The sequence below is a fragment of the Lolium perenne genome, chromosome 7, assembly GCF_019359855.2.
Source record: "Lolium perenne isolate Kyuss_39 chromosome 7, Kyuss_2.0, whole genome shotgun sequence".
Lineage (NCBI taxonomy): Eukaryota > Viridiplantae > Streptophyta > Magnoliopsida > Poales > Poaceae > Lolium > Lolium perenne.
The window spans coordinates 97,536,535-97,560,160 of NC_067250.2; the positions used below are offsets into that span (position 1 = coordinate 97,536,535).

At 45.0% G+C, this 23,626-nt stretch overlaps 2 protein-coding genes across 8 annotated transcripts; one reads left to right on the forward strand and one right to left on the reverse strand.

Moving 5' to 3' along the window:
- Window positions 1-5,240: 5,240 nt before the first annotated feature.
- LOC127316555 (uncharacterized) lies at window positions 5,241-8,617 on the forward strand. 2 transcript variants are annotated; one of them, XM_051346982.2, is made up of 5 exons: window positions 5,241-5,398; window positions 6,532-7,352; window positions 7,490-7,648; window positions 7,843-8,107; window positions 8,233-8,617. In XM_051346982.2, exons 2-5 carry the CDS (start codon window positions 6,543-6,545, stop codon window positions 8,265-8,267), a joined length of 1,269 nt encoding a protein of 422 aa, XP_051202942.1. In that variant the 5' UTR covers window positions 5,241-5,398; window positions 6,532-6,542; the 3' UTR covers window positions 8,268-8,617. The 2 variants fall into 2 exon arrangements, with proteins under 2 accessions (XP_051202942.1, XP_051202941.1); XM_051346981.2 differs by lacking the exon at window positions 5,241-5,398 and adding an exon at window positions 5,422-5,611.
- Window positions 8,618-11,381: 2,764 nt separating this feature from the next.
- Window positions 11,382-22,087, reverse strand: LOC127316553 (uncharacterized). Of its 6 annotated transcripts, XM_071823619.1 has the most exons (12): window positions 18,112-22,086; window positions 17,841-17,961; window positions 16,890-16,975; window positions 16,188-16,429; window positions 15,169-15,255; window positions 14,289-14,388; window positions 13,857-14,052; window positions 13,538-13,731; window positions 12,775-12,923; window positions 12,610-12,681; window positions 11,863-12,038; window positions 11,382-11,777 (listed from the first exon to the last, which is right to left on the reverse strand). In XM_071823619.1, exons 1-9 carry the CDS (start codon window positions 21,634-21,636, stop codon window positions 12,903-12,905), a joined length of 4,572 nt encoding a protein of 1,523 aa, XP_071679720.1. In that variant the 5' UTR covers window positions 21,637-22,086; the 3' UTR covers window positions 11,382-11,777; window positions 11,863-12,038; window positions 12,610-12,681; window positions 12,775-12,902. The 6 variants fall into 6 exon arrangements, with proteins under 6 accessions (XP_071679720.1, XP_051202939.1, XP_051202937.1 ...); XM_051346979.2 differs by lacking the exon at window positions 12,610-12,681; XM_051346977.2 differs by lacking the exon at window positions 12,610-12,681 and having other exon boundaries at window positions 11,863-12,238.
- Between the last annotated feature and the right edge of the window lie 1,539 nt (window positions 22,088-23,626).

Here is a 23,626-nt window from a genome sequence, read left to right on the forward strand (position 1 = left end):
AAAAGGCAAATAGCCAGAAATTAGGGGTCAAAAATAACTCCAAGAAAGGAAACTATTATTGTTCGTAGAGGATGACATACGGGACCCATGAGCCAGCAGCTTACTCAACGTTTCAAAGGCGGCATGAGATCGAAAGAAAAAGGCAAGTGACAAAATATCAGGAGCCAAAGATAATCCAAAAAAAACTTTATTGTACATAGAGGATGACATGCGGGTCCCAATTAGCAGCAGCGGTCTCAACGTTTCAAATGCGGCTTGAGATCAAAAGAAAAAGAAAATTGATTGTACATAGAGGATGACATGCGGGTCCCATGAGTCAGCAGCTTACTCAACGTTTCCAAGGCGGCAGGGGATCAAAAGGAAAAGGAAATAGCCAAAAATCAGAGGGTAAAAAAATCCCAAGAAAATAAACTTTTATAGCACATAGAGGATGACATGCGGGTCCCATGAGCCAGCAGGTTCCTCAACGTTTCAAACGTGGCATGAGATCGAAAGAAAAAGGCAAGTGACCAATATCAGGAGCCAAAAATAATTCAAGAAAAGAAACTTGAGTGTACATAGAGGATGACATGCGGGTCCCATTTAGCAGCAGCGGTATCACCGTTTGAGAGGCTGCACGGGATCGAAAGAAAAAGGCAAGTGACCAAATATCAGGAGCCAAAAATAATCCAAGAAAAGAAGTTTTATAGTACATAGAGGATGACATGCGGGTCCCATGAGCCTGCAGGGTCCTCAACGTGGCATGAGATCGAAAGAAAAATGCAAGTGACCAAATATCAGGAGCCAAAAATAATTCAAGAAAAGAAACTTGATTGTACATAGAGGATGACATGCGGGTCCCATTTAGCAGCAGCGGTATCACCGTTTGAGAGGCTGCACGGGATCAAAAGAAAAAGGCAAGTGACCAAATATGAGGTTCCAAAAAAAATCCTAGAAAAGAAAGTTTTATAGTACATAGAGGATGACATGCGGGTCCCATTTAGCAGCAGCGGTCTCACCGTTTGAGAGGCGGCAGGGGATCAAAAGAAAAAGGTAAGTGACCAAATATGAGGTGCCAAAAAAATCCAAGAAAAGAAAATTTTATAGTACATAGAGGATGACATGCGGGTCCCATTTAGCAGCAGCGGTATCACCGTTTGAGAGGCGGCAGGGGATCGAAAGAAAAAGGCAAGTGACCAAATTTGAGGTGCCAAAAAAAACTCCAAGGAAAGAAAGTTGATTGCTCATAGAGGATGACATGTGGGTCCCAATTAGCAGCAGCGGTGTCAACGTTTCCAAGGCGGCAAGGGATCAAAAGAAAAAGGAAGTAGCCAGAAATCAGGGTGTCAAAAAAAATCCAAGAATAGAAAGAATTTTGGTTCATAGAGGATGACATGCGGGACCCATGATCCTGCATCGTAAACGGCTCGATCGGAGAGCGTTGAACGAGATGGCGCGATCGAGAAAAAAAACAATGCCAGAGAGGCTTCCATCTGGGCCCTACATCCCTCGGCGGTGCGGATTTGCGTTGGCACGGCCGGCGAACCCGAGAATTCGAGATGCACCACGTCCAGGGCCACCATACGCAACGTTTTGGCCGGTTTCGTCGGGCTAGGTGGCCTCAAAAACGAGAAAAAAACGTTTTGACATGCACAACGGACAGACCCAAAATCGTCGGCCATGGTACACCAGCAACCACGGCGCGACTTCAACTTCGTCGGCCATGGCAACTTTTCTTGTAGTGTGTAGGACTTGCTTAACCGCAACCCTGTCTTCCTGTCGACAAGAGTCACCAAACATGATAGAGCATTTATTTGGGTTAACCAGTTGTTATGTTCTTCTTGCATAAGAGTCCAGAACCATGTGTATGCGTTCAGCTTCCTCCATACTGGCCCGAAAGAAGAGTAGACTATCATCAGAAAACAGGAGATGGGACACTCCCGGTGCACGTCTACAGACCCTTAATGGTCGAATCTGCTGTTCATGTACTTCCTTTTGCAACAAAGCCGAGAGACCATCAGCTACAAAAAGAAAAAGAAAGGGGGATAGGGGATCAGCTTGACGAAGACCTCGTGAAGGGGAAAACGAATCCAGGAGGGTTCCATTAAATTTCACCGAATACGTCACAGTAGTGACACATCACATTATCCAGTCCACCCATCTGCGAGCAAAACCCAGCCTTTCCATCGCATTCCCCGGAAAGCCCCAATCCACCCTGTCATAGGCCTTTGACAGGTCCAGCTTATAAGCACATAAATTATCCGCTTGCTTCTTGTTATGCTCAATAAAATGAAGACATTCGAATGCCACCAATGCATTGTCCGTAATAAGGCGTCCGGGAACAAATGCACTCTGGTTGATCGATATGATGTCTTCAAGAATAGGCGTGCGACGGTTCACCAAACACTTTGCAATGATCTTATAAAGCACTGAGCATAAACTAATAGGCCGAAAATCCTTTAAGGACTCGGGATGATTAGTTTTAGGAATTAGAACAATAGCAGTGTCGTTAACATCATTAGGCATCTCCCGTCTCAAGAAAAGTAACTTTACTGCATTTACCACTTCAGCTTTCAGTGTTGCCCAAATCCTTTGGTAAAACCTTGTCGGGAATCCATCAATGCCAGGAGCTTTTAGAGGCCCAATTTGGAAAAGGGCATCACCAATCTCCTCCTCAGTAAACTCCTTGCATAGATCCTCGTTCATATCTATCGTCACTCGAACCTGTAACAGATTTAGCAAATCAGTAAACTCAATACTACGGTCACGAGTAAACAGCTCCTTAAAATATGAGGAGGCCATCCGTTCCATCTCCGAGGGGGTATCCTTCCACACACCATCATCATATTCAGACGCTTAATTTTATTCTTCCTAGCTCGCCATACCGCCTTTTGGTGGAAATAGTTAGTATTGCGGTCTCCTTCCTTGAGCCAGTCAATCCTCGATCTTTGCATCCAGAGCATTTCTTCGCGGTACAACAGTTCATTCATGTGGTCTGAGACCCTTCTAATAGCTTCTCGGTCATTATTGTCACGCATGAGCTCTTCCAATTTCTTCCTGCATTTGTACAACTCTTTAAGCAAGTTCCCAAATTTCGTTTTGCTCCAAGACTGCAGACATTCATGACATTATCAAGGCCCTTCCTTACTGTCCCCAGGTCCTCTTTCTGGCCAGCCTCCTCCCAGGCTGACGCAATCAGTTCTGGTAGCTCTGCCGCACGCTCCCACCATACCGCCGAGGTTGTCTTGGTGTTGTTCTGGTTTCCTACATCAAACAGACAAGTATAGGACAGTGATCAGAAACTGGTGAGACGAGATGCTCCACCCTAGCGGCACTGAACAAATCACGCCACTCCGAGGTGGCCACCGCACGGTCAAGTCGGACACGTACGTTGGCACGACCCCTTCTTTTATTATCATAAGTATATGGGAGGCCCTTAAAACCGAGGTCGACAAGATTACACAGAGCTAAAGTTACGCGGAAAGCAGCCATTTGTCTCTCCGGCCTAGGGGTACATGAGAGGTGTTCTTGCTGCCACAAGGCCTCATTAAAATCACCCACGGCTATCCTAGGAAGGTTTGATATAGCACTTAGAGATTTCAACGAATCCCACACACGATGGCGGTTCTCAACACGAGGCTCGCCATAAACACAAGTTAGGCGCCATTGAGGTGCAGAAGGGGACTCTCAGACATACACATCAATATAATTTTCATTAATAGATTTCAGCTCCACACAAAGACTCTCGTGCCAAAACAAGGCAAGACCACCACTAAGACTATCACTACTAAAGCCAGCGAAACCTTTGAGACCTAAACGAAAACGTAGACGACGCATCCTATCTTTATTTTGCCTAGTTTCACACAGGAAAAGCAAACTAACATTATGAGACTTGGAAATAGAAACTATCTCACGCACTGTCGGGGCGTTCCCAGCTCCCCGACAGTTAAGCGATAGGTAAAGAAAAAGAAGCTAAGAAAATAAAAGCCCTGCTACGGTATTCCAGCCCTAGAAGCAACAATACATCCACCAAGAAAACACATGAACTCCATTCTCTCTGAAAGCGACACGTCCAAGAAGGGAACAGTGCAAAGTGCCGTCGTCGCCCGATCAAAAATCTTAGGTCTTCACCCTGAAGATAGCCCCCGCTCTCAAAATAATGCCTTCGACAAGACTATTGCCAGAGACAACCAATTAAGGCCAGGCCTTGGATTTTTACCCTCACTCTGAACTTCACTTGTGCTTCCACCCCCACCTGCATATTGTTGCTGCGAAACCCAGAACACCAAGTAAGCCCCTCAACAACGCAGGGACTCGAACCTCCATTGCTAGTCGTCCAATCCAGCCTTCATGATATTCTCTGCCCCCGACTTCACCATGGACCAAAATGTCTCCTGATGGCAACAAAGAACGAAGCTTCGCGCCGCTCCCATCAGAACCAAACGGTCGGAATAAAAGCATGGATGCAGACGACCGAATACCACCCGATCCAGCAAATTCCAGTCATAGGGTGCACTCTTACATTCGCCGGCGCAACCTTCCGAAACTCACCACTCCGGCCAGATCAAGAAGGACCGGCCCGAGGAAGGTCTCCATCTTCACACAAGAGGAACCCTAGGACAACCACCTTTATTAGGAAGAACAGCATGCCCCCACGCCGCCGTCCGCCGATCAACCTCATCGGCGAAAGAGGAGGCCTCCACCAACCACATACCCGTCGACGAGTTGTCCGCCGCCACCCCCATCACCAAAGTAGGCCACCACCGTGAGCCGCCGGGAGGGAGGGGCGCAGATGATCCACCGGCCACCAACAAGCACGACCTCGCCTCCGTGGATGCCGGATCTGCAGCCGTCGAGGTAACCCCCGCCGCTAGCCGCATCGCCAAGCCATCACCCGGCTTCCACAACCCTCGCCAAGGCCGCCAGGCGCGACACGCCGCAGAACCATCGCCAGAGGCGGCCGCCCCGGATCCCATCCTAGACCCCATCATGCCGACCCCCGGCCAGCCCCGCTACCGGTCGGTGGTCACCACCGCTGATCCAACGCCTCCTCTGAGCGGCCGACGCAAGAGGGTGACCTGTCGGCGCCCAGGGCATCACATGCTTTGCCCCGCACGCGCGCACCAGCGACGGCAGGGAGGACGGAGACCGGAGGAGGGAGAGAAAGAGGCGGCAGCGCTAGGGTTTTCCGCCCGAGCTGCCCGACGCGGGAGACGACACGGGGTTTTTTCATTTTAGCACTCACCCTCAGATCACACTCCATACTACCGCGCAGCAGAAACCCAAAGCACAGCCGTAAGCGGCCGAAGCCACGTCGGCCCATCCCGCACGCCTATAAAATCGGCCACAAGAACTGTACTCCCACGGCAGCACGGCTCCTCTCCAGTCGTCAGTCCCCTTTCTATCCGTCCTGGTCCTGGTACGCGTCGTCCTCCTCCTCTTCTTCCTCTGCCCTCCTAGCTTGCTCTGCTCCCTCTGCCCGTCATCCGTCAGGATAGCATTTTTTCGAAAAGGAGATTGAAACTCCCGGCATCTTGTGCATCAAAATCATTGGCCTCTGATTTATGATCTGCGGATTATTGGTTGCTCAGCGTGCAGCCTCTGATGTATCTTTCATTCAATCAATCCATCGGTACAGGAAAAAATTGTCCTTAGATCCCTTCTTAGCATAACTTCTCTGGTTCTATCCGTTTTTTTCTTTTTTGACGAAAAAGCAGTGTTTTTCATTGCATATAGAAGAAGGTTCTTATCAGATTACAAAACATTTTTCTTAAGGAAATTAAGCTGCCACCCAAAGTCCACTCAATAGTATCTAATCTAATCTAGATTCATCCGGTACAACTCGCATGAATCAGGGCGGTTGGAAAATATTTCTACCCGTTTTGTTCTTGTATTTATTTCTTATATTTGCGATCAACGCGTATGGGTCAGTACATACTGTTCAGATAAGAGAAACTATCTTTTCTTTGTGAGGGGTGTTTTTGGTTCCAGGTTTGGGGCGAGCTGTGCCTCACAGGTTTTAGCTGAAATCCCCTGCTTATATCATTTTTATTACCTTACACGTATTTGTTGGTATTCTTTTTAGTGGTTGAAAAGGTTCAGAGAGTCAGGGTGCCTGAACATATCTAGTTGCCCCGTTTAGTGATTTTTTATGTGTAGGCAATAAGTCATCCTGATGCTTACTTGAATAATAATAGTAGTATTTATGTAGGTAATCTATGAAGTTGATGTAATTGTTTATTATTATTATCGTATGCAACAGTTTGGACTTTTTGCACATGTCCATGCTATCTTTCTCAACTTGCTTAGTATACGTTTCAGTTTTGCTTTCTTGCTACTATTCAATGGAATATACCTAGGAGCTTTTTCAACATTTCACAACACACGTACAAGATATATGGAATAATTATGGTTCAGCTATGAGCATGTGGCTACTAATAATGGTTCTCTTTTTCAGCCTTTACAATCAAATACAATAATAAAATAATAGTCTAGATATAAATAGTTAGCTTATTTTTTTGGACAATCCTGATAGATGGTCAACTTTTGCAGCTGGTAACAAGATGAAAATGTCAGTGTCTGTTGTGCTGCTCATTACAATCCTATGTGCTTTCGCTCCCCTACCTTCTGAAGCCCTCAATGTGAGAGGCCATCTACTGAAATCAAAGACGTTCCGGTCTCCACCATTCTTTCTGAGCCCTGGATCAGTCTCAGACAAGTACCACTATGACATGGACTTCCCTCAAGGTCACCTTGCCATCAAGAGCTTTGATGCAGAGGTTGTCGATGAGAACGGCGTCTCTGTCCCACTCCATGAGACTTACCTGCATCACTGGGTTGTGGAACCATACTATGCTTTGAAGAACAGTCATAGTGCTGATTCGGAAAAGCTTCCGAAGGCAGTGCCCGGAGGGAATGATGGAGTGTGCTCCACACTAGGCCAGTTCTTCGGCCTTGGTTCCGAGACCCGCCGCACCGCTACATGGATCCCTGATCCTTACGGAATAGAAGTTGGCAATCCGGAGAAAGCACCTGAAGGTTATGAGCAGAAATGGTTGCTTAATATTCATGCCATCGACACGAGGGGCGTGGTCGACAAGCCTGGCTGCACCGAGTGCAAGTGTGACTTCTACAACGTTACAGTTGATGAGTTTGGGGACACGATCCCGAAGAACTACAGAGGTGGGTTGTATTGCTGCTATGATCAGACACAGTGTCAGGTGAAAGATGGGTTCAATGGCGAGGTGCGGAAGCTGTTCTTGCAGTACAAGGTGACGTGGCTCGACTGGACTGATGCGGTGGTGCCCGTCAAGATTTACATATTTGATGTTACCGACACCTCTCTGCTCGATGGAACTACTGATTCTTGCAAGGTATGCAAATAGAACTTCACTTGACAGGCAGCTGTTCACATTCGGGGAACTCTCATACTATTTTACTTCAAATGCACAATGTGATCGCCTCAAATATTTAGTAGGTTGGGTTATGATTTAAGCCGATTATTGTACAGATTGAGTATCAAGTCGAGGAATGCACCGCGGTAAACCTAGCCAACGATGATTGCATCCATGTTAAGACTTCTAGAGCGGTCTTACCGCGTGGAGGAGATATCGTGTTCGGTGCTGCGCACCAGCACTCTGGTGGAAGCGGTTCTTCTTTATATGGCCAGGTAATGGATTACAGGATTAGTATCCTAATCTCTTACCTATTGTGCTTATGCACTGCTCAATGTGATTTTAAGGGAGAACAGTCTCTACTACCGATCTGAAAACGCACATAATCTGAGTGAGACCTTCTCTTTATGATGTCAAAATGGTTGGCAAAGCGAAGCCTAACTTGTGAGTTACATTCGACTTACTGCAGGACGGACGCCTTCTATGCGAATCTCTTCCGACCTACGGTACAGGGCAGGAGGCAGGGAACGAGGCGAACTACATCGTCGGCATGTCGACATGCTACCCTAAACCAGGCTCCATCAAGGTCAGCGACGGCGAGGTGCTGACCGTCGTGTCCAACTACAGCAGCGACCGCCAGCACACCGGCGTTATGGGCCTGTTCTACATCCTCGTGGCCGAGCCGCAGCAGCCGGCTCCTGCGCCATCCCTCTGCTTCAGTTTCCCAGCCAAATGTGAGTTTATCTAAAAGTTAAGCCATAGTTTTCACTGACATTGCAATCACTCATATTGCAGTGAGTAATCTCAGAACTGCAAATGTGTATGTCATTTGAACCCACAGTTGATCTCTCTTTTCTAGGGTGCTTACCGGCATGGATCTCCAGAAACATGTGAATAGCAGAATAGCAGATGAGCATCTATCTATTAATGAGGTGCAATGCAATTATGCAAGTGGTGATGCCTGAAGAAGATGAAACAATATTATAGTTAGCTTACACGGTAAGTGATCGTGTGCAGTGCTGCAGGTTGTGTCATTTCGATGAGCCGTCAGTTCCTGCTGATCTGTAATTGATTATAAGTAGTAGTGTATGAAGCTGAGTTGTATAAATTTCGTCATAGCAGAAGGAGAACCTGTGAGGCAGTGACTATGTAATAGTACGCAAAACCTGTACAATCTCTTGTACAAATACTTTGTTGCGAGTTATTAACTTATTATATACGAATACGTATTGGTGGTGTACATACATACTATGCGTGAATTGTCTACACCGTATTAGCTTTGCACTGGCATTATTCTGGTGATGCAAGAATTAATTCAGACATGAAAATGACATGCAGCCTTAAGATGCAAGGAACTAACAGACCGTCATCCCATACGTACCAATCTCTCGATGACCCAGCTAAAAGGTCAAAAGTTTCCAACTTGTTTTCTCTGATATCGTCATGAACATTTACTCTCTTTTTTTGCGAATTACGTGTGGACATTTACATACGCATGTAATATTGAAATAATAATGAGATAATAATATATTAATATCGTGAATATACCATTAAATCCAGCCTCTGCAACAATAAAATATCCTAAAAACATTAGGGATGCACACAGCCTTAGAACAAAAAGAAGAAGAAAAAACAAACACTCCGGCTATAGTAGTCAAATTCCTTGTAACTGCAACACAAACCACTTCTAAAATAACCTCTGGAGTACAAATTCTTCAAAAGCGATGTCCACACAAGGAAAAGTGCATAAACATCGTTGTCGTCCGATCATAGATTTTAGGTTTTCATCGTAGAGAAAGTTCGTGATCTTAAAACAATATCTTCAACAAGACCATTGTCATGCCCAAACAATTAAGATAAGACATTGAATTTTCACCCTGAAAGATAAGATTTTGTTCTCCTCATGTGCTGCCGCCCTGCTAGCCAATCGCTGCTATAAGTCACAAATCACCAAGCAAATTCATCACAACCGTGGTCCCATTTGTTGTGGAGGACTGATCATTGTCCTTGCTAGAGCACTCCATATCAACATAGATAACTTGCAACCGTTGGTAGGTATTCATTGTCTCGGTTTCGCTACCCTTAATGCGTGTGGCATGGTTAGGAAGAGGCAAGTAGATATTTTCATGCTATACCTGGAGCCAATCACTTGAGGAGGAGGAGGAGGAGGAGGAGGAGCGTATGAGGACATGCCATCAACTTTTGGGACTCCACAGCGAACCTTGCGTCCCAGTTCAACCATTGGAGCAGCAAATGGAACTTGGAGGACTATCCTCCACCACTAAAGGGAGCATCAAGAGAGCTTGCAAAAGCCTAAGCTCGGGGGTTTGTTCCCTAATCAATTTGTTTATGTAATGATGAGGTTGTACTACAGCTTTGAAACACTCATGTTGGATTTGTTCCAACATTTTGCTTTTCCATTCGTTTTTCGTTTCTCTTTTCGTTTGTTTTCTTTATCTTGCTTTTTCGCCAAACCTTTCTTTTCTTTAAACCCAATCATCCCAAATACAAAAATATTTTCCCTTTTATTTTTATTCGTGAGAAATGGATCGCCATTTGCCTCTTTGCTTTAATATTATCACTTTTGAGTTTTGAAAGAACACACCATTAGGAAGATAATTGTGAATTCACTTGCGAGAGGTATGTTTTATTTCTCCCACTTTGGAAGTTTGAAATGTTTAGAAAAATCACGTGCATACGGAGTCCGTTTGACATTTGTACCGCGAACACCAAATTTAGGTTGTACATTTTGGTGTATCAATCTATAACTTTGTGTGTTTCATTTGTATTTTCTGAGGCTGGCTCACTACCTTAAAACCAAACGTGTCCCCTCCTCTTCTTCCTTCCTCTCTCCCATATCTCCATATCCCCTACATAATTTCCTCTCCCCGGCATCTCTATATCCACAGAATCTCCATCTCCCCCACGGCCAATGTCCAACAATATTCACCCTGGGGAGTCCCCTGAGGCCGCCCCGCTCGCGTCGTACGAAAGGAACTCGGCGAGCACTTCCGTGTCCGGATCCTGTGGGCAGGATAACAGTCTTGCGAGCGTACTCGACCTTCCCGCCGGGTAGGTGCTTCGGATGTTCTTGTTCAGGGTCGAGTGGGATGGCGGCTTAGGTGTGACGGGGGCTAGCACGACGGCCATGCACACGCTCGACTTGGCCGCACAACTGTGGCGGTGGTTCGAGCAGCCTTGCTCCACGAGAGGTCCATGTTCTCCGTCACCAGGGTCGGGGACGTCCTTTATGTCGCGGATGGCCAGACACAGGAACATGCGGTCGGTGGCTTGGAGGTGGCGGGCTCTCGGTGGTCTTGCACGCGCTCGACTTGGCCGCACAATGGTGGCCTTGCTCCGTCACCAGGGTCGGGGACAAACTCTGCGTCCTCAGTGGCCGGGGACGAGAGACCGAGGTGCTCTCCACGGCAACATCGAGAAGCCTCCAGATATTCATGTCTGGTTTCTTAGTCACCTTGTTTTGATTCTCTAAAAGTGAAATCCAGTTTTTTACGACTAAAAGACCAAATTATCTAGAATATAAAAGTGTATAGAAGATAGTATTGGATTTTACTTTTGCTTTATTTTCACTATTGCCCTCATCATCCCGCTGGTTGTTAAGAACTCGGCCTTCTTTATAGAGTGCTTGTTATGGATGATAAAGAGCTAATTTGCCACATTAAATGTGTTTGATCTTCATTTTTCTCGGCCCTTCCATTGTTGGATGCAGCTTCTTAAGGAAACATGAAAAAATAAAATGGAGCGGCAAGACTCTGGTACCACTTGAAGCAACGCACGGTTTGTGGAGGAACAACTTCACCTTGTTGTTACAACTTACAATGTGGACAACACAAATGTTAAATCAACTACTTTAACATGAAGAAACCACTTTAACATGTTGGGCTAGATATCGCTCTAGGGCAGGGTGGGTGGGCTAGATATTGCTCGAGGTAGAAAAGCGTTAAGATATTAGTCCAAATTCTTAACACAAATACATAATCCAACATCTAAGTTAAAAGCACAAGATTTCATTTAATTGATATGGTAGTAGGTACATAGGCCGACATCATAGCTAGAAGTTAGGACATTGATGGCCTCATGAGTTTTCACTACTTAGATCTACCTATACCTAGAAGGTTCTAAATAATACTACTTACAACTAGGAAAACAAACACAAACAGCATTGTTTCAGTTCACAGAACTCAGAACAGACCACTACAACACATATTCCCTCCATCCTCAAATACAATTCACACTATAACACACACTCCCTCCAATGTTTCCAATGAACTGCACCCACCAACAGGAAGAGACGGCCTTGACAGATATCGCTGTTCATCCGATCAATGGAATACTGACGAGTAGTTCACCAGCATTTTTCACGCAAGACTACCGAGAGTTCTCCTGATACAGATCAAGCGCATGTTTCTTCAGTATAGTTCTTATATCAGTTGATTATTCAAGTGTGCGCATTGGAGAGGAAGCTTACTTCAGCGATGACGTAGGTTCTCGTATGAAGACCAGACTGCAACTGCTCGTTTGCTGACAGCTCGAACTGGAACATCCTGAGTGTATCTACAATTTGCTTGCATCCATATCTTGCACCTGCTTTAAATGACAGGTTACTTCAGCTCGAGTCCTGGATTCCAACGCGTGTCTGTCACCCTGAGCAAAGCAGTTGATTCAGGAGATCAAACGGCTATGTTTTCGTTTCTGTTTTACACATGCTTTATACTGTCTTCTCTCCTGTCCAACAATCCTTCGCGGATGAGCATGTCCTTTGAGTGGATAGCTCTGGTGATGCCTTTAGAAAATGTTGCTGCCTGGTTGGTATGTTTGTGAACATCCACGGCACGGCATTTGGGCTGCAGGGCATCCAAACAATGCTAAGACAATAAGGAACGCCAGTAAAGTAGAAATAACAGTATGTTACAGATCTAGAATTAGTGCTCCCATCTTTCTGCTTGCCATTCTAGAATGCATGGAGCCAACCTTTTCAACTAACAACAGCAATACATAAAAACAACTGAGACTGGCAGAATTCTCATCGAAAGTACTTGTATATAACCGCATATTACATATCATTTTTAGACATATAATGAGAAAAGGCAATGGTTAAAGGGATTGTATCTTAGATGACAAGCAAAAGAAGAATAGTACTTCGTAGTACTAATGAGGCTGCCCAATTGGCATTACTTCAGAGTTTCAACTTTCTTTGGTACAGAAAGGGTTGTACCTTAGATCGAACTACCATGAATTATGAAGAGAATAACAATTTGCCTATTCTTGTGTTAATGGCTTCCTACCCCTACACCCACAAAGTTTACAAGAATCGTGAAACGAGGGTAGCTAAAATGCTCTGCAGTGACAGGTTTCCTTCAGACAAGTACTTAGATTATACCTGGAAATAGTTGCACCACCACAGCGACAAGCTTCTACATAATTGTTCAGCCGTAGATCCGCAAGACTATTGGCTAACGCGGATCGACCACCAAGGATAGAGGACATATATTTGATTCTGTGAGAAGATCACACTTCCCCAACAGCTAGCTGCAGAACAACAAGAACAGATCAGGCAACATTAAGTTATGGTTATGATAGTACATCTTCAGAAAATTTCGAGGACATAAACAAAATGGCTGCTGCTTTTTAACTGCAAAACATTAGGATTTGATCAATCACTATCGACGGAAGTGGATTGCGTGAAAATGGGCTCAAAATGGTCTGCTAGTTTGCGTCTACTGATTGCAAATCATTATATCATTTTTTTGAGCTGGACTGCAAATTATATTTGGTGCCACTATGAGTTCTACTGCGTATAATGAAAAACAGTCAGCATTGTGAACATACAACCTTGTGCATATTGAAGAGCAACAGGTAAGATTACAAATGAAGAACAAAAAATCATGCTTGAGGCTACACACACAACAACCTGATCCTCAGTCTTCATCTGGGTTTCTTCCTTGTGGAAGAACGCACTACCGGTTGAATAAATGATTTTGACATTACAATTGAATTATAGTGTATTTCTTCATGATCATCTAAAGATGTTTCTTCATATAAAAACTTGTGGCTACCTTACTTATAAATCACAACCATAATGTTTGGCAGTAGTGTGTTTTCACATCAACAAAAGCTTAAACCTCATTGCTGATCAAACAAACCTTGGCGGAACTGAACCAAGCTGCAGGGCTACATTCACGTTTCAGCGTTCTGAAAGAACCATTTGTTGCAGGTTCAGGATTCAACTGCTCTAGCAGTTCAGGTTCACGGAGTTCAAGATGCTCGTGTGATTTCTCATTAGGTAAACACTTGCCATTAGTTAATCCAGAAACATTACATGCACCATTTTCCTTCTCTGCATAGTCAAAATTTGAGGAGTATTATAGGCGCAAGAACAGAACAAAGAAATGCAGGATGCAGACTCAAAACGCATAACATTTAAGCATAAAATGGCGATGGCAGTAGGATAAGACAATTAACCTGGCTTTGCAGTTATAGTCCCATCCAATCTTTTGGTCAGCAAGGATGTCCCAGGAAAAAACATCAAATTAACATTACGAAGTTGTTTCTTCTCATCATCCTCGATAGGTTTGAAACCAAATCCCAAGATCCATGTATTAACCAACTCTGGGATGGCAGAAAGGACCAACATCTCAACGTGGAACGATCTCAGCATCTGTAATAAAAGAAAATGAAATTCACATGTTTAAATCAAATATTGAAGCATGCAAATAAGATTGACTAGCATTAAGACCCACTGGACAATACAAGTCTTTTTTGAAGGAAGATCATTCTAAAATATATATAGTATAGTTGAAACCCTAGTGAATAAGTTATTGTGGTACATCGTCATGAGAAGTCCATATTTTGCATCAGAACTTGTATCTGATTTCTGAACTCTAGTATACATACCTTTTCAATGATATCCAGCAGTCTCCGGCACATCCCTTGACGTCGATAATCTAGAGAAGTAGCGATGAAAGGCAACTCGGCTGCTTTGGTCCCATGTAGCCTGCACAACATAGTAAAGGCAATTCTGTAAACATGGTGCAGCAAATGAGGAAAACAACCCCCACAACATATGATATTTGTTTATCAATTAGTTTTCCAACACATTATTTTCATCTTTTTGGAAATTCTGCTAAGTTCATGAGATGAAAATTAGAAAATTAACCTATGTTCACGACTGTCTTGAACCAGTTGGAACTGTGAAAGTTTCACAGCATGAAGATATTTTACGAAATCCCTGAATTAATAAGTCCGGATTCCATACTAGAAATTTATTTATGAAAAGTTTGCACAACCAGATTAAGAATATTAAGACCAGAGTCAAGAAGCATGGATGTACAAGTGTTCTTCAGAACATGTTAAAAAAATTAACTTCAAAAAGAAACATAGCCAAGGGAAAATTACGTCTCTGCATAATTTACAACACTGATGTAGATGTAGAAACTACATAAGAACTGTGGATGACTGGTGGGCCTCTAAGCATTTCACAGATTGAAGAGTCCATATGTTAGCCATTGACTGGACAGTGTTGCATACACATCCATGGTCGCTTAGTATATTATGTAAAGCAACTATGACAGCAGCCAGTGGCTAAGAACAAACATACTTCAGAACGAAATGAATGTGTACCGCCTAGAGAATGTATCCTGTTTTGTAACCTTGTTTCCTCTTAGCAGTGCGCTCTTGAACTGTCTACCTTTTCGATGAAATGAAACACAAAGACTTTTTTGTGTTTTCTCGAAATAAATAAAAAGTGAGAAGGCTTGATCAGCCAAGTACTTACCTGATAGATGCTACACATAAAATCTCATCACCTTTCTCCAGGATTACAGTGTAGAATCCCTGATAATCTAAGCGCGCGAAGTTTGATCTGATCGAAATGTGCTCCATGTTAGTAAGTGCCAAAATAGTTTGGTAAAATGTTAATGCGCAAAGTACTGGAGCATACTTCAGGAGAAATAGTTGGTCCAAAAATATATAACTAGAAATTAGCAAATACTCCCTCCGTTCCATAATTATTGTCGCAGATTTGGATGTATCTATTCACAAAATATGTCTAGATACACCCAAATTTGCAACAAGCATTAAGTAACGGTGGGAGTAGCATTGAACCAAATACCAAATATGTGTGTATCCAAATACACATGGAGTCCCGTCAATGGATCTCAGGTCTCACTGCAGATCCAAATTTTCCAGTATAATAAGAAACTTAACTTATAATTTCTTTACAAATCATATAACTGATCGATTACTTACAATAGCTGTCTAATATCTCTGATATTCTTCCATCTAAACTGGTTAAATGTTTGGGATGCTTAGTCTTTTAGTGGACATACTCCATCCGTTCTCTTTTAGTCTACATTCCACAAATTTTAAGACCGGTTAGTAAATCATTTAATATTACTAGTTTGACATGTGAAGAACCAATCCAAACTATATCAATATCAATGACATCCAATAGAAATTGTGGGACTGCTTCGTTTACTGTGTTGTTGATTACAAGCTAAAATGTAGATTAATTCAGAGCAAATTTTAGGTCTAGAATGTATAGTATTTCAGAACGGAGGGAGTAAGAAAGAATCACTGCAGCAATATGCTTAGTCCTTAAATTTAAGAAATATGTGGCAACTAGCTGTAATGTTTTGCCTTGACAGACTTCCATACCGCAAATGATTAATAGAATACATTCACAATATACACCTTGCTCATTCAGAAGGTGCAAAAAACATGAAGCGCCGCAAATATTTTCGAAGACAAATCAATGGTGCAGACGATAATGAGCAAAGTAAATAGGAAACTTGCCCCTTATTGTACAAGACATGTGGTATCATGTCTACACCAGTTCTAGGATCCACCATACGAATGAAACATTCCTCCAATAAAGTAAGAGCCACCGCCAATTTTGTATTACATTCTGTCATATGGGCAATCTTTCGGGGAGAATGTAGCTTCTGACCATCATTGCAGCACTTCAATATACTCCATGAAAGCTCATTGTCAATAATATTCTCTATCCCAACATGACTATGTAGTCCAATAAATATCTGCTAGCAACAATAGCAGAGAAATGCTTTCAGAAAAAGGAAACGAAGGGTGTGAAATCTTGGAAAAAGGAAACAAAGGGTGTGAAAAAGTAACAACAGTTGCATGAAGTAGCAATCAGTTTGACCCTCGATCATATTATTTGAATTTAACATATTACAAGCATGGAAAATAAGCAACCCAAGATTTCACACCCTGAGCTTTATGCAATTGTTTCCTTTTATTGATGCACCAATAAAAGTAACAACAGTTGCATGAAGTAGCAATCAATTTGATCCTAAATCACATTATTTACAAGCATGGAAAATAAGCAACCCAAGATTCACTAGTGTTTGTCAGTCCCCGAGATATACCACTGTCTGAATAATCCAGGAGCAGAAAATCAACCATAATTTCTACAAGTGATACATCGCAAGACCTGTACTACTGAGCATCTGGTACAAAGATAAAATTAAATATTACCTCCTTGCAGTATCTCCCACAAAACCATGTGTCAGATCCTTTAGCATCACAGGGCAGCATTTCATGCTTAATGCATGTGTCATGGTCTGCCAGTGAGAAACAAGAAAATGTGAAGTTGAAGTTGAGGATAAACATTAGAAGATAAATTTCATCCGTTATGAATTATGATTTATGAATACTGACTAAGTTATATGAGATGAATGATGGGTAAGTGACCTCAGCTTGAGCTAAGGCAACAAAACTTAAGCCCTGACAAACACAGTGCAACTAGAGTTAGAGAATTAAACTCTGAGGATTTCTGGGAGGAGCTAAACTACCACCAAACAGGGACTTAGTATATTCAGCAAGATGATTATATAGGAAAGTACCTGTCCAATTTAAAGATAAATACTACCTTGATCCCAACGCTTAAGGCTTATATTTTTTAGAAAGTCAAACTATGTCAAGTTTGACCTAGTTTTTATCAAAAATCATCAACATGCAAAATACAAAATCAATATCATTAGATAGATAATGAAATATTTTTTCATATGGTATCTACAAAATATCATGTTTGTCGATAGATTCTTCTACAGATTTGGCCAAACTTTACTTGGTTTGACTTTTCAAAAAAATATATAAGCCTTAAGCCTTGGGATGGAGGTAGTAGAATGGAAGAACAATACGCAAAAATTAAGTACGGCATCCTAAATATTTATTTTAAATGATGGCAGAAAACAATGCAAATGGCAAGGCAAATGAGGAGGGATCTTAAGTGAGAACATGGATCCTCGATATAGGGACTTAGACCAACAGAAGTGAAAAGGGCTCTATCCAATTTAAAGATAAATACAAGAGTTTGAAGAACAGTATGCACCAGTTAAGTACTACTGCATCCCTAAATATTTACTTTACATGATAGCACAAGTACTGGAAATGACAAGGCGAGTGAAGAGGGATAGTAAGCATTACATGCATCTCCACACTGCAGACATTTCAAGATATCTGAGGCTGAAACCTCCTTTTCACTAACTGGATTCCCACAATTCTGGCATGTGCATGTATGGCAGTACCAACTGCCTTCAGGAAGCTCCTGCAGATGTAAAAGGAAGAAAATAAATTATTAACCTAGCTTCATCAATATAAGTAGTCAATTCAAAGTTCCAACAGAGAAACATTTTCTGGAACAAAATCAGTGCAACAATAATGGATAAACAGCCAATGGCACAGTAGAGAAGCTTACCTGTGCAGACAAGCAAGCTTCATGATATGTTGATGGGCAATTGTCACAGCAAAGTAATTCACCGCCATCTCCACAGAAACCACATGTATCGTCATTTTCATCCATCGCCTCGACTTTCCTACCACATGCATCACTTCTCCTGCTCATCAATTCAGCAGACCAAGCCTCTACCTGGCATAGTGTATACGACTTGCCAGACTGCAGAAAGAGGCCTAATGAGGACTTAGGCATACAGCAACCAGCATGAGCCTTGAAGTCTGATACAGATAAGGTTTTTGCGCAACATTTGCAAAGAATGCCTTCCCAGGTGATCTGTCCATCCTTAATAACTTCATTGCTCTTCAGATTTCGGTACTGAATAACATCTTTTACGGTCAGAAAGCCAGTTGCAATCAACCAGCACAGCACAGTTTTCCGCGCTAAACTTATTCTCTTCCCACCCAATAGGTTTGTTCCTCCTTTCCCAGATGTTCGAGCAAGCATTTTGGTATCTCTCTTTTGGCTTTTAAGCTTTTTGTACTTTGCACCCGAAAAAACTGAGCTTGCAGCAAATTTGTGGTAGGAGGCAACATCCCTGTTTTTTACAATAGCTGCAATCAGAAGGTCATCGTCGTTGATACGCAACACACGGGGCCTCTTCTTGGCATGTTTATAACAACCTTCCGGGTTCCTTATAGCTGTGACTGTCTTGCAGATTTGTGACTCGTGAGATATATCAATTTCCAGGAAAGCAGCACTAGACTCATGGGATAACTCAACAGGACCATCAGTGCAGTTTGAAACCTTATGTGAATCCTTAGGGTGAATTCCAAGAGATGATTCCTTCAATGACGGCAACTCCTTGTGGACCATTTCTACAGGGGCGATCTCATTGACACTCGACTCCCTTGCACTTGAATCAGGTTTTGAAACTGTATGCTCTGTAGGTTCTTTAACAGCACCCTCACCTCTTAACATACTCTGCTTGCTCTCTGAAGGCACTTTCTTATGGACCATTTCTAGAGGGACAGTTTCAATGGCACCTAACCTCCTTGCATTAGAATCAGGTTCAGAAACTGTATGTTCCCTCGGTTCTTTAATGGTGCTCTCACCTCTTAAGATATCCATATGCTTGCTCCCTGAAGGTAACTTCTTGTGGACCATTTCCATGGGGACGGTATCATTGGCACCTGGCTGCCTTGCATTAGAATCAGGTTCTGAGACTGCATGCTCTGTAGGTTCTTTTACAGTGCCTTCACCTCTTAACATACTCATTTTCCTGCCCTCCAAAGGCAACAGCGTGCCAGGTTTATCACTTTGGCAGTTTCCAGTTACCTTTGCTGATCTGGATTTAGGCTTCAAATGTTTTTTCAATGTGCCAGCAGCTGAAGAAATACCATGTTTCTTAGAGAAGTTAATGTTTTCTGGATTAGAAAAGTCAAGAATCGCTACATTGCTCTCCTGGTTAAATACATTCTCCATAGTATGCTGCATAAAGCTCTGATAATACAGCTCATCAAATCCATTTGCATCAATATCAGATATAACTTTGGGCTTCTTCCTTGCTTTCTTCGCCGAATTACTGATGAGTGCTGCTGCGGAGCAAAATTGCTGAGTTTCAGTGCTTTCATTAATATGATTCTCCTTTCGGTCACTTGCCCCGCTATTCTGACTCTGTGTGTGGCCCGTTTTTAGGATAATATCTCTGTTGAGGCCACCTTCCAAATCATGACAGCTCGGTACAGCCTGACTCCTGCTGCAACTCTCAATTGCTTGTTTTCTGCAGCCAGTTTCCGTGATTACAGGAGTAGATTGAACCTTGTGGATGGTTAACAGATCACTCGCTTTCTGCGCACTTTTATTCTCTGAGGACATATTCCTGTTGTCATTGAGGACAAAGGTTGAACTATCAACAGCTCGGACAGTTTTACATTGTTGCAGAGCAGTAATTTTCCTACCGACGAACACGACAGCAATGAAAGGATCCAAAAGCTCCCACCGTTGAAGAAGTGTAAGTGCATTTTGTTGGTTCACAAGTATCTTTTGGATATACTCCATTGTATCTGTGAGGTCCTTCCAAAACCTATCAACATCTGACCATTCCATTGGATACTTTCCCCGTTCTGAGCCCACAGAAGCTTCATATAATTTGTTACCGCAGAACTTCCAAGCCTGAGTTAGTGAGCTAAGGACCACTTCCCTATGTGGTGCTGTGAAATAGGATGAAATCTTAGCCCTGTCATTCCTTATCCGTGGCTTGATGATCCAGCCAGCATCCTTGAAAAGGCAATGTGCATGCGCTTCTAACAGATCGGGGAGGTCCCTGCTTGATGTCTTCTTGTAAGAATAAACAGGTGGAACGGACTGTAGACTGCTGCATTGAGCAACATCAGCATCATCTAGTGAACTAACATTCGCGTCGGGCGTGCCCTTCTCACAAATGCGCTCAGGTTCTACAAACTGCCCGGAACCAACACAGCCATGGGATAGGCAAGGTGGCACTGCAGTATCACAGGCTGACTTGCTGAAGAGCGGGTATTCTTCTCTGGCTCCACTTTCAGACAAATCTGCCCCGCTAAATGTGTACAACATCTGACTAGCATCGACCATCTGTCCTTGATCATAACTTAAGCACGAGGCGGTGGCGGTCGGGAACGGCTGCTGATCATGTAGCCACTGATACAGAAACGGATCAGAGAGAGAAGCGGCACTCTGAAACTGCGAGAACTCAGCCAGCGCGTCGACGTAGGACGGCATGGGATCTTCGACTCCGCTGGTGCTGCTGCTTCCACCAAACTCGGCCGCATCGCACAACCCAGCTGCGCCGTCCTGAACCACTGCTTGCATGTGCATGTCCACATTGTTCTGAACAAGCGCTGCGTCAAAGGCTTGCTGCTGGTTGCAGCTCCCGGCCACGTCGGTTGCACGTGGGGCTTCACCTGGCCAGTACCCTAAGAAACCCTGCAGCACGGAATCCAGCTCGAGAGCCAGCCCGTCGACCCCGTTTTGCTCGCTGCGACAGTGTGCATGCTCCTGGACACCGACATCCATATGATCACGGTACCCGTTTCGCCCGGTGTGACAATGCGCATGCCCCTCGACACCGAGATCCACTCTGACATCCATGCGCCGGTTCTGCTCTCCAGGAGAATGCGAATGCCCACCAGGACCTGCTGCTCCACGAGGCGCCTGGCCAGCCCCGACGCGCTGGCCACAGAACCATAGAGGCTCCTCGGCCCTGGGCCCCGCTTGAGCGTGCGGTGCATCAGCGTGCTGTGGGGCGAAGTGGGCGCCGGGTAGCAGCGAGGTCTCGGCCACCTTGAAACGACCCCCGCCACCGCTATCCATGAACCCAGCAGCCCCCACGTAGAGATGGTGGCCGCCCCTGGAGGAGAAGACGTCCTTGAAGACCTGGAGCTCCAGGAGCGACCTGTCGAAGGCGCCGTCCTCCTCCGTCCCGGCGGCGGCCACGCCCTCGCCGAAGATGAACCGGATGGCGTCGTCCTCCCTGAACCCCAGCGCCTCCTCTACCTCCTTCCCAGCCATCTGGCAGTCGGGCGAATGAATCTGAGGAGGCAGCGGGGGAATCCGGGCGAGGGAGCGAGGGGGAGCAGCAGATCCGCGTGGGAGAGCGAGCGGGCGGCGGTACCTCGAATGCCGGCGTTCCCGCGAGGAGAGGACGGGATGCGGCGTGTCCGTACAGAAACGGCGGACTGAGCGGACTGAGCCGGGGCGGCGGAGCGAATCGACCGTGGCCCGGTGGCCTGGCGGGGGGAGATGGGACGAGATCCGAGCCCCGCGGCTGTGGCGCGCGCCTAGGGGTTCGGGCGGCGCTCCGGTGGCCGGTGCGGCGGGAGGGCGGCGGCGGGGAAGTGGAGACGGAGGGTTCGCCGGGGTCGGTGGAGACGGCCGCCGTCGGCTGGGGAAGAGCGACTGAGCGAGCGAAAATGGAGGAGTGGCAGTGTCTCTCTCTCTCTCACACACCGCTCGAGCTTTTTTTTTCCCATCTCGCCTAAAATGATGCGATTCATTCAAAAATCCCAGGGCCGGCGCGGTCAAAGCGGTGCATGGAAGCCCAATCCAGCATGCTGAATTGCTGATCCAGGGAAAAAAACTGCTGGTTCATTCATCTGATTTTTTTTCTTGGGACGTTGGAGGAAGCACCATGGAAGGCTCTCATTTCCCCCTTTCTCTTTATCTCACCTTATCCCGCTCCTCTAGGTCTTGATAGTCGCTCCACCACCTTCGACCCCTCTCCTCCTCTTCTTGGGCGGCATCGCCGGCCGGAGATGAAATGAGGTCAATCAGCCTTGTGTGCATAGCAGTAGTAGTAAATCTGGGGTTGGTATTAGTCTAGGCTTTGCTCTTGTGGTGATCGGTGTTATGCTGATCGGGATTTCATCGCTAGTGTCTGTGAGTGGTCTCCGGTGGTGGGTGGCGGTGATGTTGATGGATGTGGTGCTTCAGAGGATGTAGCTGGAGACACGCGGTGGCACTACCCCTGCCTCCCCTCCAATTAGTCTCGGTGGCGACTCAGATCTGGCATAATTGGTCGGTTAGGCTTTGATGTGTAGCCATCGTCGTGATCGATGATGGTGTGGCCATGTCTCCCATCCGTGTTGCGTGGAGCTCGAGCTATGGGTGTTCCTAGGATTTCCTCTGGCGGGGACTCGCGACACTCGTCGCCATCTCGCCCCTGCTTTTCATGACCGAAGGTGACCCTCCTCATCCACATGAGTGTGGCGAGCACGGATCTCTCTCTCACTCTCCTTACGAGCACATCTTCTACCTCTAGCTAACAACTCGAGGAGCACCGTTGTAGTGGGGTTTTCACCTCGACCATATATACAGCTCAGACAAGCAGGAGTAGGGGTTTTACCTCCTCACTGAGGGCCATGAACCTGGGTAAATCCTTGTGTTTGTGTGTGTATCTCCTTCATCTCCCCTCCTCTGGATCCTCCGGTGTACATTGGCCCCAACTTAAGCCTGCCCATGGCATATGTCTGTTCACCACGACGACAGTTGGCGCCGCCCATCGTGGGGCAAGCAGCTGCGCCGGCTGGGGTTCACATCCGAACGGGCCCCGTCCTCGCCTCCGGCGAGCGTGTGGTCAATGTCCTTGTCCAGAGACTCGACTCGTTGCACTTCGTCAGCACTAACGCTGGCTGCTTCCGCAACGGCGCCTTCCCCATGAACGGAAGCTTCATCTGCTTCGGCGAGCACTGCGTCTACGTCGGCACAACGCCGGCATGTGATGATGGTTACTAGCAACTCCAAAAAGATCTTGATACGTTGGGACTAAAAGTGCATAGTGGTGTATCAAAGGAGTATCTTCCCCACAAGGGTGACTCGAGTGTTTATATCGAACTCTCAGGAAACTGGATGAAAGAGTGTACCCTTCTCTCTTCTTCAAGCAATCATGCGGGTAAAGTAAATGCCTTGCGTCTCCAACTCCATCGTGTGATTCTCAAGCATAAGGTTTCGCGTAAGTAAATAACACAAGTAGAAATAAAACAAGTAAAAAACTAAACTAGAT